The sequence below is a fragment of the Gobio gobio genome (genome assembly GCF_949357685.1).
Source record: "Gobio gobio genome assembly, chromosome: 20".
Lineage (NCBI taxonomy): Eukaryota > Metazoa > Chordata > Actinopteri > Cypriniformes > Gobionidae > Gobio > Gobio gobio.
Window position 1 is genome coordinate 6,594,904 of NC_137113.1, and position 17,864 is coordinate 6,612,767.

The window sequence follows — 17,864 nt, forward strand, 5'->3', positions numbered from 1 at the left end:
GTCTGTTTCCTGCGTACTGTAGTGAGCAGCATGGCTTCGTCTGCGAAGCGGCGAGCTATTGAAACGGGTCAAAACCCCCAAGACAGCAATGAAAGCTCGGACGAGGGTCTGGAAGACTCTGGGGACGAGGGCAGTGAACATTCAGAAGAAGAAATAAACGAGGTGAGTTGCTTTTTTAACTGTTATTGCAACCAAAAACATCGTGGTGTGCAGGCCATGCTGGTTCTGCGTGTAAACACGCTGTTTCGTGAGCAACATGTTTATTTTGATTTGTGTTTAGGAGGTCATCGTGGACTTTGAAGCACACACGATATCTGAAAACGACTTTCATGGCATTAAAACCCTTCTGCAACAGGTAAGTTACAGACAGCAGTGTTTGCGTTGCACTGAATATACAGATATTATTTACATTGCACAGTTTGCACTTCAGCAGAGATTAAAAATGGCAACGAATATGTGTACACGTTACGTACATACATAATATAAATGTATATTTTTGTTTTTCCAGCTGTTCCTGAAATCTCACGTGAACATCTCTGATCTCACTGACATCATCATTCAGCAGAATCACATTGGCAGTGTCATCAGGGTGAGACTCATTTAAATAATTATTAGAATATTTTTTTTGTGTGTGCAAAAATTCCTTTCTTAATTTGTACTGTTGATAGCTGTATATTTCATTATGAGATTTACAGCCATTTTATGTGCATTCATTGTAATTTGAGGGCTCCAGGGAGACCGTGGAAAGGTTTAGACAAAAATATAAAAATAAATCCATAATAAAAATAAGAATGAAATAATATATATATATTAAAGATTAAATGCATCGAATGTGCTATAGTGAGTAGGAAAAAGTGTAAAAATAAATTAATTTAATGTACTAACTATATATTCACATTTATCATTTCAATTAAACAGATTTATTAGTATTTTATGTGCATTAATTGTAATCAGGAGGCGAGTCCATGGAAAGGTTTAGAGAAACGCATAATAAGACGTAAATAAATAAATTGATTAAAATAAACAAAGTGCATCTAATAGTACAGTGCTATAGTGACTAGGAAAAATTTAATATACTCACTGTACATTCACATATTTATTTAAAAAAAAACTTTACAGTACAAATTGGGTCTTTATACGCTAAAATATATTGCTGATCATATAGAATGACCATATTTGGGGGTCTGTGGCATCTATAAGATTGAAAACCCCTGCTTTAAAATACATTGATAACTATTTATAATATTCATCAACTGTAACGAACATCTGGATAAATAGTGGTCGTATACTTAATGATCATATCATTGCAATGCATGTTTTTGAATATTTTCTGTTTTGCTCCAGCAAGCGGAGGTACCGGAGGACAGTGATGATGAGGGCGACCCAGATGAGGTGTTTGGGTTCATCAGCATGGTCAACCTCACAGAGAGACAGGTCAGAGACTGACCATACTCATATTAATAAAGCTGTTTGTGTTCCTGTGTGGTTTTCTGATGGCAGTTTGTCTCGTGTGTGTGTGTGTGTGTGTTGAACAGGGTGTGGAGTGTCTGGAGAAGCTGAAGGACATGATTATTGAGCAGTGTGTGAGTTCCAGCTCCCTGGATGTCCAGGAGAAGTTTGAGCAGCTTCTGTCGGGTAGCGGACACTCAGTCGGGCTGCTGCTGAGCGAGAGATTCGTTAACGTCCCGCCACAGATCGCCCTACCCTTGCACAAACAACTCCAGTAAGTGTTCAATAGTTGTAACCAGCAGAGGGAGTGTGTGGATCTGAAAATAATTACAGCACGAAATCGGGTTAAAACATTCAAATGGTTAAAAAGTAAAAATATTATTATAAAAAATCCTGTGATCAAAGCTGAATTTTCAGCTTCAGTGTCACATGATCCTTCAGAAATCATTCTAATATGATGATTTGCTGCTCAAGAAACATTTATGATTATTATTATTAATGTTAAACACAGTTGTGCTGCTTAATATTATTGTGGAAACTCTTTTTTTTTTTAGGATTGTTTGAGGAATAGAAAGTTTAAAAGAACAGTATTTATTATGTCAATGTCTTTTTTATCAATTTAATGTGCCTGAATAAAAGTATTATTATTATATATATTTTTAACCCTCTGGGGTTCATTTATGGGTCACACTCAGGACCTTTGGGTCAAAAATGACCCGGAGGGCGGGATTAAGATAAAAAAGATTTGAGTAAAATCAATGAAATATATTTTTGTTCAATAATATTTTTTCTTTTCTTTTTTGGTGTTTTGAGATAATTTTATGATTTATAATGAATATTTATGAAATAATTATGACCCATTTTTTCCCATTGAATATAATAAAAAATGTATATATATATAATGTTTTTTTTTCTTTTTTCTTAAAGCTGTATTTCATTTTAGAGTCAAGCCTAGGCCTCATGAAAGCAATTTTTTAATGAGATCGGTGCCATCCGGTGGACACATTGAGCATTTTTATCACTATAGTGGATCTTGGAAAAATAAAAAAATGTAGCTTCATCGGAATGGTCCGAAACTTGGTGACTTTATTGGTATATGAACACCCAAAAAAATTGGGGACAGGCTTTGAAAAGTCTTAAGTGGTCGTAAAAAATAGTCACACTCAGGACCTTCGGGTCAAAAATGACCACCATAGGAAATGAATGGGAAATTAATTTTTTTGTGCATACAATCTACAAATCAGCCAGGATGCAGAAAAAAGGACTCAAAAGTGAAGGGGTGAATCTCTAAAACATCAAGAGTGCAAAACAGACAAATAAACTCACACACAAAAACACACGCACACACATATTAACGCGTGCCATTCCAAAAGCTAATTGTGTTTTTATGTGTGTGAGTTTTTTTTGTCTGTTTTGCACTCTTGATGTTTTAGAGATTCACCCCTTCACTGTTTAGTCCTTTTTTCTGCATCCTGGCTGATTTGTAGATTGTCTGCACAAAAGAACTCTGTATTTTCATATTTTTGCCAATTTCCCATTCATTTCCTATGGGGGTCATTTTTGACCCGAAGGTCCTGAGTGTGACTTTTTTTTACGACCACTTAGTCTTTTCAAATCCTGTACCCAATGTTTTTGGGTGTTCATATACCAAGTACCAATAAAGTCACCAAGTTTCGGACCATTCCGATGAAGCTACGATTTTTAAAAAAATACATTTTTAAAAATTCGGGTCAGAAATGACCGAAGAGCCCCAGAGGCTTAAATCTTACTCCAAACTTCTGAATAGCAGTATATCATGATTTCCAAAAATAATAATTAATAAATAAAATACGTTTTATAATTTTGATAATAATAAGTTATCTCAGAATGATTTCTGAAGGATCATGTGACACTGACGACTGGAGTAATGATGCTGAAAATACAGCTTTGATCACAGGAATAAATTACATTTTATAATATATTCACATAGAAAACAGTTCTTTAAAATTGTAATAATATTTCACAATATTACTGTTTTACTACACCGCCTTGGTGAGCAGAAGAGACTACTTTCAAAAACATTAAACAAACCTTAATGTTTTCAAACTTTTGACCGGTAGGGTATATTATAGGAAAATGAAAGTGATCTTGGATGCATGTAAACCAATTGTAGGAGACTCCAAAACAAATGAGAAACCTTTAAAATAGCATAATAGGGGCACTATAATACTTACCATGTACAGTTTTTGCATCGTCACTCATTACTGTCATCCTACTAGAGGATAATATCTGTCACTGTTACTGATACTCTAGTGATGCTCTCATGTTGTGTCAGGCACTAATTCCATCATGTGGCTTTATAAGGATCTTATTTAACATTGTCTCTTATATGGGTCAACTCTTAGATAAGCCAAATTACATCCCCCAAAACTCCTGTATACATCTGGAAATATTGAGCCATAATTATGACCAATGTGTCCACTGATATACAATGTTTTCTGAAATTATTAAACTCTCATGTTGCCAGAACATTCAATATCTGCTTGACAGAACAAGTTTGAGGTGGATCTGGTTTGAGATGCAATTATTTAACACATATTGATGATAATGCTGCTGTTGGGTTTTGCAGGAAGGAAATGGCCGAAGCACAGAGGACCAATAAACCCAGCGGTAAATGCCAGTTCTGCCTGATGATCAGCAAAACCTGTAAACCAGCCAAGAAGAGCATATCCGGTCAAGCTCAACCCAAAGAAGAGCTCCGGTTTGTGAACGATGAGGAGGAGTTCTTCTATGAGGTAGTTATGAAAGCATAAGTGACATTTGCCTTATCCAGGGTTTCCACTAGGGGGCTCCGATCTGCCATTATTTGCCGGATCGGGTATCGATCAGACGGGGCCGATCCAAATCCGATACTGTGCGTATAATATTCTGTTATTGTTCAGCCCCAGTGCCCCACAAAAACATTATAAAGCATCATCAACTCTTCTTCTTGCACCATATAAAGTGTTCCATTCCATAGTTTAATGTGAGGTACAGATGAATATTTAATAATTAAATTCAAGTTTACGCGAGTGCTTCCCTCCGCTGCGTCTGTCAGGCATTCTCCATTCAGCTTTAACGGTTATGACAGTCAACACGATGACACTCTCTCCAAGATGATTCAGTGTTCCTATTATTACGCTTGATCTGTATATAACGCTCTATGGTTTTGCATAACTTGACTTTATCTTGCTGGAGTTTAATGCTGTAAATCGTGTTAACATTACTTTCTACCGGGTGTGTGTTAGATCACAACACTGGACTAGAGATTGTGTTGTCCTTCACACGCGGTAACTGAAGTGTTAAACTGTTAAAAGAAACGCCTCAGTAAAATATTGCATAGATACACTACGCATTGATATATCTTCCCTTTGTGTTTTAAAGTTGAACTTTTCAATGCGGACGGAGCGGCGCGCTCTCTATTGGAGCTGTTAGTATTATAATACCTTTATGCTATGAAAGATTATTAATAGCCTTTCTTGTTCTGCCCCATCTATATGATGTTGCTGCCTCATTAAAAAGCTGCGTTATACATTTAAAATAAATGTCTTAATTTCTTAGTATAGGCCCTAGATCTATAAATATATTTACTTGTTTTTCATTAATGTATTGTACAACATTTTACCAGATTTAGAGCTACTTATTCACATTTATGCCCCCCCCCCCCCCCCCCCACACTAAATGTTTAGATTTTCTACAATTATTGTGCACTTGTGATTTTTCTAGAGTAACATTTTGTGCTTTTTATTCACTAATCTAGTTTATCCATAATCTAGTTTATAGTAGTATTTTTGTCATAGATTGTGATTTATTTTTATAATTTGTTGTTTTTCTTTATAATGAAGTTGTCTGTATTTAGTAGATTGTGTTTAACTCACAAAAGAGTGATTATCACACTGAGGTATAGAAATTCTACATAGATTTAAACAAAACTGCATTGGTATCGTTATCGGCTGATACTCAGAATTTTAAATATCGGATCGGTTCTGAAAAAATGGTATCGGTGCATCCCTAGTTTCCACCGGTCTTAAATTGGAGCAGAACGTCTTAAATTGAATATCCTGGAATTAAATTATTAATATGATTTCTGTGATTCAGGAAACGGGTACGGAATCGCAGAATCCATTCAAAAAAATGGAATTTACAAAATGGTAATTTAAAAAAATTTAATGGAGTTTGTCAACTTTTGGATGAATAAAGCCGCACTGTGCGATATATAATAGTCCGTTCCGTTTGTTCCTTGTCAGGCGATCCTCACTGTAAGATCTAATTTATCATTAATGTCAGACTGTACGATAGTCAAGGCGCGCTAAAAACGGACACACGCAAGAACTTTTTTTTATATATATATTATCAATCAATGACGCGTTCGGTGACAGTGAGCTGCATTACACGTGGGACTGATGGTGTCTACAAAGAAATCTCTAGCACTCATTTTGGTCATAGTTTGTCTTAAAAAACGAAGATAATTGCAGAACGCTGCAGGACTGTGTGCCAAATCTGACACTGTAAATGTAAAATTTGATCGCAGCGGTCATTAATCGGCTGCTGGTGAACATTTCATTTCATTCATTTTTTAGCCTAGGATCAGAGGAATCTTTTAGGATTTGAAAAATTTGTCTCAGACGGCCAAAATCGCACAGTGCACCCGGCATAAGTCAAAAATAGGATGGGTCAGTACACTTAAAGGGACAGTTTACCAAAAATGATAATTGAGTCCTCATAGTCTCACCCTCCTGTGAGTAAATAGTTCACCCAAAAATGGAAAAAACATGTATTTCATGTTAAACTTTTAATAAATTGCTGTTAATTTGTATTTTTCTCGATTTCAATTAATTAATTTAAACAGGATTTCATCCTGTGGCTCTAAATTAAGTTAGAAAATGAAATTACATGTACTGCAAAAAAATAATATCTAAACATCCTTAAATCAATACATTTGCTTGATATTTAAAATTAAGAAAATGAAGTCTTGATTTCTGAGAAATTAATTGATTTTATGCTTAAAACAAGAACAAATGTCAATGGGTATGGCAGATATTTGTTGTTCTTTTAACCACAAAATCACTTTCACAAGATTTCTCATGTCATTTAGCTTCTCAAGTAAATGTATCTTGATTTATTTGCACTGGAAAACAAGACAAAACTACTGAAAAAGAACATCTTTTTTGCAGTGTGATGATCAGTAAAAGCTATTTCCATATTGTAGTGTTTGGGAGCAGAGCTATTCAAATATAAGCTATTTTTATTGTAAAATTAATGAAAAAGTAATGGAGATCTGTTGGAAATTTTATTTTCAAACTTTGAAGTGTTGCTAATGCACAACTCATTGTGTGCTTTCTAGCCATTTACATTTAGAGAACATATTACCTTCCATTTAGTCCGTAAATTTCTTAAATTTAACTTCATAAAACCTGCTGAAACCCTGTTTATTAATACACATTCTTGGTTTAATTGTGAACGATTCTTCCCCCCACTTTGTGAATTTCTTATCATGCAGAAAAACATTAACATTTAGTCTTGGCTCGACCTTAAACACAATTTCTTTTTGTCACAGCAAGCCACGCTGAAGTTCAGCTACTCCGTTCAGGACGAGGCCGATTCCTGTGCGACGGGAAAGTGGTCGTATGACGACGTACCGCTGAAACCGTTCCGCACCGTGATGGTGATCCCGATGGACCGGATGGGAACCATCATGGCTAAAATGACTGAATATCTCTCCGTTTGAACTGAACTCTGCTCTTCTTGTGGTTTATTTTTAAACGATGTTCAAGAAAGAGTTTCGATGATGTTAAATGTCCCAGGCCGTAAAAAAAAAAAAAGTTTAAACTGGCCACAAAACAGTTTGACAACAAAATCACCCCAAACCAGTGAAATAATTTATTAATTCTGTACATAATCAGTTGAAATTACCCACAAAATAAATGGCCCAAACAAGATTCTTGAGTGTCTTTTCAGAAGTAACAATACAAAACATTTAAACACTATTTACACACGCATGTTTTCATGAGGTCACTGTATGACACACCGGTCATGTGATTCGGCCTCCTCCGTCTCTGGCGCAGCTGGTTGAGGCTTCGCTCTCACATGTCCCGTACGGTCGCTGTCCAGAATGTGCTGCAGGATCTCTTTACTTTCACTAGAGGGCAGGTTACAGAAGAAGTACTGTGGTGCCATTTGAATGAACCTGAAAACACAGAAGGGAACGAGACTGAAAATATGCAAGCATGCAGGGTTTTTTTTTTTGGTCTGTTTTTGTTTTAAAGAAAGGAATACTACAATTAAATTGATCAATAGGGAAAGTAAAGCCAATTTATAAAGTGTATGCTATCATTTAGAATTTTCTGTTCATTAAAGAATCCTAAAAAAAAAAAAAAAACATGGTTTCCACCAGAAATATGAAGCAGTGCAACTGTTTTCAACACTGATAATAAATCCTCATATTAGAATGATTTTGTGACACTGAAGACTGAGTAATGATGCTGAAAATTCAGCTTTGACCACAGGAATAAATTACATTTTACAATATATTCAAATAGAAAATGTCTATTTTAAATGTGAATAATATTTCACAATATTATTGTCTTTTGATCCTATAAATGCAGCCTTGGTAAGCAGAAGAGACTTCTTTCAAAACCATTAATAACTCTGAACAATATTACTGCAATATTCATTAACTCTTGGGAAGACATTACAGCATTTTATTAGAGGTATAAAAATGTGTTTATATTTCCAAAGATGAGAACTGGACACCTTGGCTGAATTAAACAGGCATCTTAATGAAATTCTCTGTACTTGTCTGTTCTTTTTTATTTTATTTTATAAACTGCCATCAAATGTTCATTGTGCTTAATTCATTAAGAAATAATAATAAAAAACAAAGCTAGTATTGCATTCTGGACAGCAGAATTGTAACATTTATAATATCCAGGATGTTCATAATGGTTGTGTTTACACATCTGCTAAATGAATAGATGTACAAAAATAGCAACGGTGAGCTGCATCTGATCTGGTTTAATCCTCATGCACATCAAGGGATGTGTAATCTGAAAAGCTCTCTATTGTAAATCCAGATTACTAATGATGACACATCAAAAAACATGATTACTCTGGATGATGTGGCATAATAATGTTTGTAGCAGTGGGCAAGCTTGAGTCAGAAGAAGAGTGTCTTTACGTACATACATTAGTTGTAGGAGTAGGAAGAACAAACTTACGCCTGCGGTGAGATCTGTGTGACGGTCCGAATGCAGTTGTCGTCCGAGAGGTTGTACTCGTGGAACAGAACCCACTCCGGCAGACCCAGTTTATGAGCTTTTGCTCCGTAACCAGACAGACGGTGAACCTGAGCCACGTGTTTATTCAGCAGCATGAAGTAATTCCCGGAGCCGTCCACATCTCGGGCGATCTGAAGAACACAGGAGACGCCAGAGAGCTTCATCAAACACATCAGGGACGCTTCATATTCAAGCCCAAAACATATTTAAATGAGACCACACTGAGTTCTTAGACAATACAGAAATATTCTGATTAAAAAGATATATTTGGTATATTGTACTAGTTCTAATCTCAAAACTGGAAAATGTTTCTCATAAAATGGCACAACTAGCAGCCTTTAAACTTTAAGGGCTCTGGAAAAATAATGTGAAAAGGGCAATGAAATTATAGTAAAACAGAAAAATGAAAACACATTTACATAAAACAAAAAAAAAAGATAAACATTGCGAAAACTTGCATAACACCAAGATGTCTGGTGGAAAACAATTACTCACTGAGAGGACATTTTTCGCAGCCGACGTCACACTGAGCGAATCAACTGAAAATAGCCTTAATTTACATGTATTTCCCTTCTCCTAAATTTCCCACATCCCACTCAACATTTTATATGTGTTTGATATCGTTTGAAAGGTCTCAGTAATGTCTGAGTGCGACTGGTACAAAAGTCTCGTCCCCACAGAAGTATACAAGAAGTTAATAAGAGTTTTTAGAGCTTAAAGATATTTAGCATATTATGATGGGTGTGGCTTTGGTCTCTTCTTTCAATCCAGGCAAATGGGAGATTGGATCAATTTCAATTCCCTTTGTTATCTTGTGTTTCCATTTGAAAGAGGTTTCGGTCTGGTCTGAACTACTTAAAGCGATGTAACAGAAAGTGTCTTGACACCCTGCGTTACGTAATATTCAGAAGTCAGGTCTCAATATATTTGCTACAGAGTATTTGATGTTGTGTATGGATTATCTTTGAATTGATTATGTAATTGGCATTATACATTACCTTACATTTTTTATCCTTTCTGAATTACTCTGTAATTATTAACTATCTCCAGTACGGAGTCATTAAAACGGAATGATTAAATGTGTGACTAACTATTAAATATAAATGACCAAACAACCAATTGGCATTTTATGTTAAATTCGAAATTATGATAAAATGGAGTCAGATAAAGAATATAATAATTAAATCCATTTTGCAGCGACCTTCAACTGCAGTTCGTTACCGTCCTTGGAACGAAATTTTAGCGGGCCTAACACATTTTAAAGTTACATTTTACTAACATTTTAAATAGACCTTTAATAGTAGACAGTGAATGAATGAACCATTTCTTTAAATATGTAAATATAAATAAAGCATAAAACTTATGGAAAATGGTTATACAAACTCACTAACATTATAGGTGGATATCAGGGAAATGAATAAATTAATTAAATAAATACTTTTTTTAAATAACTGTATAAATATAAATAGAGCTCAAAACACATGGACAAATGGTTAGGAAAAAAAGGAAAATAAAATAACTTGCAAAAATTGTAAACTTATGGAAATTAATAAATTAAATATATAATATGTATTAAAAAAATTTAAAACATTTAACTCATCTATTTAAGAAATGGTTATTAAACTTTACTAACATTTTAAGTGCACTTCAGGGGAAATTAATAAATAAAAGAAAAAATAAATATAGGTCAAAATTTGTGTGCAAAATTTAGTGGAAATTAATAAAAAATATTTATTTAACAAAATTAATAACAAAAATTGAGCTCTGTTCATTTATAGAAAAAGGGTTATAAAACAAATAGAGCTCAACTTATGGGAATTTATGTATAATATACAAATTGATGTATAATATAAATATAATATAACATAAATTGATGTATAATATACATAGTAAAACAAAAAACATTATAATTAGTATATAAACATATTTTTGGCCTAATAACATCTCCCAACAATGAATTGTACAAGAACACGGGTAGCTGGAGTATCACCAAGGAGATTACACACAGACGCTTGAGATGGCTAGGACACGTGTTAAGGATGGAGCAGGACAGCATCACAAAAGTCGCCCTAAGATGGAAACCACCTGGTAAAAGAAAACCAGGGAGACCCAAAACCACCTGTGACAAGAGCTGGAACAGATGAACCTGTGGGGAGAGGCCCAACATGCTGCCAGGGACCGAATACAATGGAGAGTGCTCATTGAAGCCTTATGTCCCATAGGGGATGAAGAGAAATGATATAAACATACACAAGACATAAAAAAACTATACAGACCTGCATGAAGTAGCCAGCGAGCAGCGCCCTCTTGATATTGAGTGCGTTGGTCTTGGTGCCAAAGGCTGCTTCTGAAATGGGAAGCTCGATCCTCTTCAGAATGTCTGTGAGCTGGGCTCGGATGGCGTCTGCCGTCTGCAGGGCGGCACAGCACAGGAAGTACTCCTCACACCACTGCTCCTGGCTGAAATCTGTCAGAGACACAGCACACACGGTTCACTCGACTCGCTCCTCCACCCGAGCGCTCATTAGTCAAAGTGTGTCGGCTCACATGGCTCCTTCTGGCTGCGTTTGAAGGTGTTGTAAATGTTGATCAGGGTGAAGTGGTCGCCCTCGGGATGCTGGAACTTCATATGGCACCGCATGACTTCTGTTACCATCCCAACAGGAGGCTCAATGAAGCAGCTTGGTGCTGATGGAAACAGATGTACGTATTGAACACTTTAAAACATGATACCCTTTCTCCAGTAGGTGTTAAAACATTACCTGCGAGCATTGCAGCGATGGTTAGCATCTCACTAGCGCAGTCAAACTCGCAGGACGCCAGCAAAGCTTTCGCCATCTGTGGATCCAGAGGAAGCTCGGACATGATGATGCCCATCTCTGACAGGTTTCCATCATTGTCTAAAGCAGCGAGATAATCGAGCTCCTCCAACGCCTGCATGAGCCCCTCGGGATCTGGAAATTGTAAAGCGACAATCATCATGCAAATGTGTCCTTCTGTACTTCCTGTGACTTATTAAACATGTGCTGACTAATGAAATGAGTGTAGGCAATAATTCCTGGCAAGTCCCCATGAAATCAAAATTGAAGTTTTTTGGCTTCTAGTATGAATATGTTAGCCTTTTAAAGCCTTAAAGGTAGCCTGGATGCCAGGCGAACTTAGCCCCGCCCACAACATTTTTACTCGGGCAGTTCGGTCTGGACTTGATCCATAGAGAAGTAATTATGCCCGAACAGAAACTGTTCGGACCAATGAAATTGTCAGGGCGGGCTTTAGACGATGATGGACAGATGATCAACATTAACGTAATCATCCACGTCATCAAAGGTGCTTGGGTTAAGTTTGTTCTAATCCTAAACGGAGAACTTGTTCGTAAATGCATTCACCTTTACTATTTCTCTCAGAAATGATGATCATGTTGGTAAGTACTCTGTGTATCCTTAAATTCTTTTTTTACAACACCGGCAAAGATCGTTTACACTCATCTTTTTCTTCTAATGTTAGGCTACTTATTCCAGCGTGCGTGCAGGTACAGGGTTGCCAAGTTTTTACAACAAAACCCGCCCAATTGCTAACGTTCCTCAAAACTAGCCAAAAACAAGCCCAATAGCTGTCCAGGGGGGGTTCTCCGGGAAAAAAGGCATTTGGGGGGTAAAATATGTGTTATTTTGGCAGGGCTGTCAGCTAAAATTCGCATTCCTGGGTCTGTATATCACATAATTGGGGTCGCTTCAACCCGCGGACATGGCAACACAGTGCAGTTGAGTTCTGTTGACATTTGACAACTAACGTTATGCGTCGCTCCGTTGCTCTGATTGGTTGTAGGTCTATCCAATTGAGGTTTTTCCTGGTTCGGTTGAAACACGCCCCATAATCACAGCCCAACGGAGCAGAATCAGACTCACATTCTGACTAGAATTGAGTATGACGACGTCAGGCTACCTTAAAGGGATAGTTCACCCTGAAATGAAAATAAAGCCATCTTTTCCCCACCCTGGCCTGCTGTTGTTCTAATGCCTTATGTCCGTCTATCTTTTTCGGACCTCGAAAGCAGAAATGTGAAAAAACGTCCCGCACGCCATGACGGCTCACACACACTCACAGGAACGTGCACAGAGTAACGGCTGAGCTCAGTATTTTGACTGAATAATACGGTTTCTTCCTCGCAAAACCTTATAGTATGCCTCCTGAATACTTTCCATATATGGCGCGCGTCTCACTGTATCATTGCGTGATACTTTTGTATCATTTTTGTAAAGATTAAGCCTGGTCGCCATTCACTGCCATTATATGGAGGAGCGTGTGCAGCAGTGTTAATTTCGTTGACGAATAATTTTCTTCAACTACCTTTTTTCACTGACGAAAACGAGACTATAACTAAATAAAAACTAGGGTTGGATGACAAAAACTATGACGGAAATCAACTGTCATTTTCGTCAATAAATAAAAACGAGACGAAAATGTTAGGGAGGGACGATTAGGGAAGAGATCCAGTCAGAACTGATATATCCTGTCTAACAAATGCGCACATTTGATTTGAACGTGCTGATCTAACCGCTGGAAAACACAGGCGCTGTTGCGCTTCTACAGGCTCACGCATCCCCAATCCAGCGCTCCAGAGCGGCTCACAATCAATGAATAGCGCACATTTATGCCAGGCAATTGTTAATGAACTAATGCTGATGAATAATGACAATGTTTACTTTACGATGTTTATATAGTAATATGTTTAAAACGGTTGTAACAATGCATATTTTATCTCCTCATCTGAACTTGAATGAGCTCCTGCAACTGCAATAGTAAGCCGAGATTTCAAAATAAGAGTCCCGGTGTATTTCGAGCTTGTTTATAATTACAAGTCACGCATTATATATTCATTTTTGGTTACACAATAAACTGTATTTAATTTCATTCCCATTTAATTCATATTCAGGAGGAAAGACCAGTATTTGACACATATTCAATAAAGTATCAGGGTTATAATAGTTAACTAAAACCATTTAAAAAAATCTTCATTACTTGAAATTAAATAAATTAAATAAAATAAACAAACTTATTTGAAGCTTTAGCTTAACCTGATATGGCCTACTGACTAAACAGAAATACAAAGTTATAAAAACTATATAGCTGTTTTTAAAAAACAAACAAAAAAATGAATTGAGCTCTTTCGTGTATTTTTAATGTCAAAAACAAAATGATGTCAAAATGTCAGTTCAAGTGACAGTCGGTTATGTAATGCTTAAATGCTTAATTTATTACAATTTAACTAAACTCATTAGATTTTGGGATACTGAATCTACTGTGGATTTAGTCGACTAAAATCTTATGATATTTAGTTGACTAAAACTAGACTAAAACTAAAAACAATTCAGGTGACTAAAATATGACTAAAACTAAATCAAAATTTAGTTGGCTGGATATTTAGTTGACTAAAACTAGACTAAAACTAAAAACAAAACTAAAAACAATTCAGGTGACAAAAATATGACTAAAACTAAATCAAAATTTAGCTGGACTGGATAAATACAAAAGAGAGCAATCAGAATTATAAATAATGTCGGATATCTTGAACACACAAATTCATTATTCTTGAAATCATATATATTAAAGTTTTTGGATTTGGTTAAATTTAAGACGGCACAAGTCATGTTTAAAGCAAGAAATAATTTACTTCCGGAAAATATACAAAAAATGTTTATGGAGAGGCAGGGTGGGTATAATTTGAGAGATGAATTAAACTTTAAAAAGCTCAATATAAGAACTACTCTGAAAAGTATGTGCATCACTATATGTGGGGTGAGGTTGTGGAATAAGTTGGAACAGGTGTTAAAATACTGTACAAACTTTAAACAGTTTAAAAAGCTGTATAAAATCGAGTTACTAAAAGGTTATGACGTGGAACAAGAATAATGAGGGTGGGTTAAAAGATTGAGTATAAGATATTTTTTTCTTATTTTTATTTTATTTAATGTATTTGTGCAATGGTTGTTGTGCAATAAGTATATGATGTATGTGGTGAGATAATTCAATTTTGATGAAATTTTGTATGGTTATATAAGGGGTGGGAAAATAACAAGCTTTTTGCTTCATCCCGCTCCTTTTCGAACACATGTAATTTTATTTTTGATATTGCGTCTATTTGGTAACACAAATGTTGTATGTTCATATTTTACTTTATTTTTTATTATTTTATTGGTTGTTGTTCGAAATAAAAAAAAAAAATAAAGAAAAATTTGCTGTCAAAATTAATACTGGTGTGCAGGGCGTTTTTCAAAATTTCTCCTTTTGAGGTCTGAAAAAGATCACTTCAGCTTCTCATCAGATTTTCTGTCCAATCAAATGCTCTCTAGAATCTAAGGCCCCGCCCCCTAAACTATAAATAGAGGCTGAAGCTGCAGCTGAAATCAGTCACTTGTTCACACATTTACTATTTCCTACATGGTGAATGGCACATAGTGCACTATATAGGGGATAGGGAACGATTCAGACGGTGTAAATATGCTTTCCATTGGGGCGAATTAGGTCTGGTTTCATGACATGATCCATGACTGGTGTTCAGACACAATAGCACAGAGCGGATCATATGTATAAGTCGGCACGGACCAGAAAACGTATCGGACCCATTTGAATTCTGTATTTTAAAGTGATACGGTGGAGAGATTAGAAAGGAAACTGGCTCAACGGCTCTGGCCAAACTGTGTTTTAAACTTAACGCTATTGGCTATTAAAAAAAGGGGCGGAGCTGTTTGATATGTCCCACCCCGTCTTCCTGTTTCAGTGGAAATTACGTCAACACATTGAATAACGCTGCACATTTTAAAGCACTTCAGCAGGCAGTTCTCCGTGTTTCCACATTCACTGAGCTTTTCTCTTCCTGTTTATTATGTCTGTTGGCTGTGCTTGGGTCACTAATGAATATCTCTCTTTCTCCTCTGAGCTTCCCGCAGTCCAAACAGTGGCCAGAAACAATGAGTCTAAACCCAGCAGATAGAGTTGTCAGTTCAGCAAATGCACGCATGACCGAACACCAACCAGCAAACCCATCTGTGCATGAGGACACCTCATACGAGCAACAGTTACAGATTACGATATAATAAAGGCCCGATATACTTCAAACGAACTAGTGCCAAATCATTTCAAACAAAATTTGTTTTGTGTTCGTTTCGAGAGTTGCCAAAGCGAACTTTCTGGAAAAAAAACACCAACTACCATTGGTCTGTGGCGATGATGTAATAGGTAAGTGTGGCTCTGAGGCTCCGCCTTCCTTAATGTGGAAATCTTCTCCAGTCCATTTCTTCTCTTCAGTCCCTCGAGGACGGACGTTCGCAAGTAAAAAAATTAACACACAGGAGGGCTGCTTTATAGTCAGGGCTTGACATTAAGACCTGCCAAATGCGGTTGTATTTCAGCAGTGGCGTGTAACGCAGTCACTCCTACTCGCAACTCTTTGGCGGGTTGAATTGTATATACATTTTTCAATTGTAGTCTTTTAAAAAGGCTAGGGGTGTGCATTGGGACTGCCCTCACAATTCGATTCAATTACGATTCACCAGGTAACGATTCGATTCAATTCGATTCTACGATGCATTGCGATGCATCAAAATTCTACTGCACACAACAAGGCACACTTTTAATCAGTCATGAGGCAATACAAGAAGTCAGATATTGAACAACAGATTTTATTGGCTGCTATGTGTGTATTATCACTCTCCTGTATCTTTGACATAAATGTCATTAAATAAAATAAAATTGAATGGTACAGGGTATTGGATATGACATTTTCAAACCTGAAAAAGAAAACATAAATCACTGCTTTCAGTGCTTTGAATGAGAAATGTTTCTCTTCTCTGCTTTAGAACCATTTGAAATTAAATAGAGCAATAATAACAGCCAACTTTTTCCAGCAGTGAACATAAGTGTTTTAATTAATCAGTAATCTCCCTCCGACTCAGCCATCTTGATTGTTGTTGTTGTTATGACCCCGGAAGTAATTGGAACTTCACAACTTTATTGTCCAACTCAAGGCCAGAAAATAAACGTTGACATAATCGATTATGGCACTTAGCCGCATCGATGCTGAATCGTGCATGCCCCGCATTGCGATGCATTGCCGAATCGCTTATTGTTGGCACCACTAATAAAGGCATCTGAAATAATAAACTAAATGCAATGCAGTGTTGTCAAAAATATAAATTTTCGCTACATATCGATCCTGAAACGCTTCCAATACTTATTTTCCGCAGAATATATACATGATACCAGCTGCTCTGTCTCTCATCTCTCCGACAGCGAGTGACACACAAACCCTCCTCCCCTCACACACTCGTTTCATTTACTCTGGATGAATACAGTTGCTGTTTCAGGGCTTGAATTTCGGTGTGGGATTGGGTGTATTGCGCATAATTTTACTCATTCCCGGAGATTTTGTGCTCGCACCCAAAGTGTGCACACATAAAGCCGCCTCTCACCACTAAGTTGAGCTCTTTTTCACTGCTTATTGCACTTAAACAGTCAAATACACACAAAATAATGCCAAAATGCAGGTCTTGGCGAGTATTTCCCAAAACACAGTCAGTCATGTTTAAAGGAACACGCCGACTTTTTGGGACTTTATCTTATTCCCCGTATCCCCCAGAGTTAGATAAGTCCATACATACCATTCTCATCTCTGTGCGTGCCATAACTCTGTCTGACGCACCCACCGCTAGCCTAGCTTAGCACAAAGACTGGAGGTAAATGGCTCCAGCTAGCATACTGCTCAATAAGTGACAAAATAACGCCAACATTTTCCTATGTAGTGATGTGTATAGTCACAGCGTGTACTAAGTACCTCCAGTCTTTGTGCTAAGCAAGGCTAGCGGTGGGTGCGTCAGACAGATTAATAATGAAATAATGAATGATTTTAATTTTATTTCAAATAATAGATTAATTCAAAGCAAGGCCGTAACCAGATCAAACAGAACAGTGAATGAAATTCTAGGTCTAGGTCTAATTCTAGTTGGGAAATAATCTTTTTGGGACTATTTGCAAACAATATTTGCATTAATTTGTGTCAAATATATTATTAGTCCCGAGATTCTTAAATACATATATTCAATGTTAACATTTGAGTTCCCTAAT

At 36.5% G+C, this 17,864-nt stretch overlaps 2 protein-coding genes across 2 annotated transcripts in view; one reads left to right on the plus strand and one right to left on the minus strand.

Annotated features, from left to right (window-relative positions):
* Positions 1-7,406, plus strand: bccip (BRCA2 and CDKN1A interacting protein). Its single transcript, XM_079846068.1, has 7 exons — positions 1-162; positions 281-355; positions 509-589; positions 1,345-1,434; positions 1,536-1,723; positions 4,058-4,223; positions 7,025-7,406. The coding sequence occupies exons 1-7, from the start codon at positions 31-33 to the stop codon at positions 7,193-7,195; spliced, it is 903 nt and encodes a 300-aa protein (XP_079702194.1). The 5' UTR covers positions 1-30; the 3' UTR covers positions 7,196-7,406.
* dhx32a (DEAH (Asp-Glu-Ala-His) box polypeptide 32a) overlaps positions 7,326-17,864 on the minus strand; it is a 26,558-nt gene continuing 16,019 nt past the window's right edge. Inside the window, exons 7-11 of the mRNA XM_079846053.1 lie at positions 11,507-11,698; positions 11,292-11,432; positions 11,021-11,211; positions 8,685-8,875; positions 7,326-7,654 (exon numbers count right to left, since the gene is read on the minus strand). Coding sequence (XP_079702179.1) covers positions 7,480-7,654; positions 8,685-8,875; positions 11,021-11,211; positions 11,292-11,432; positions 11,507-11,698 — 890 coding nt within the window. The 3' untranslated portion in view covers positions 7,326-7,479. The remainder of the gene's footprint in view (positions 7,655-8,684; positions 8,876-11,020; positions 11,212-11,291; positions 11,433-11,506; positions 11,699-17,864) is intronic.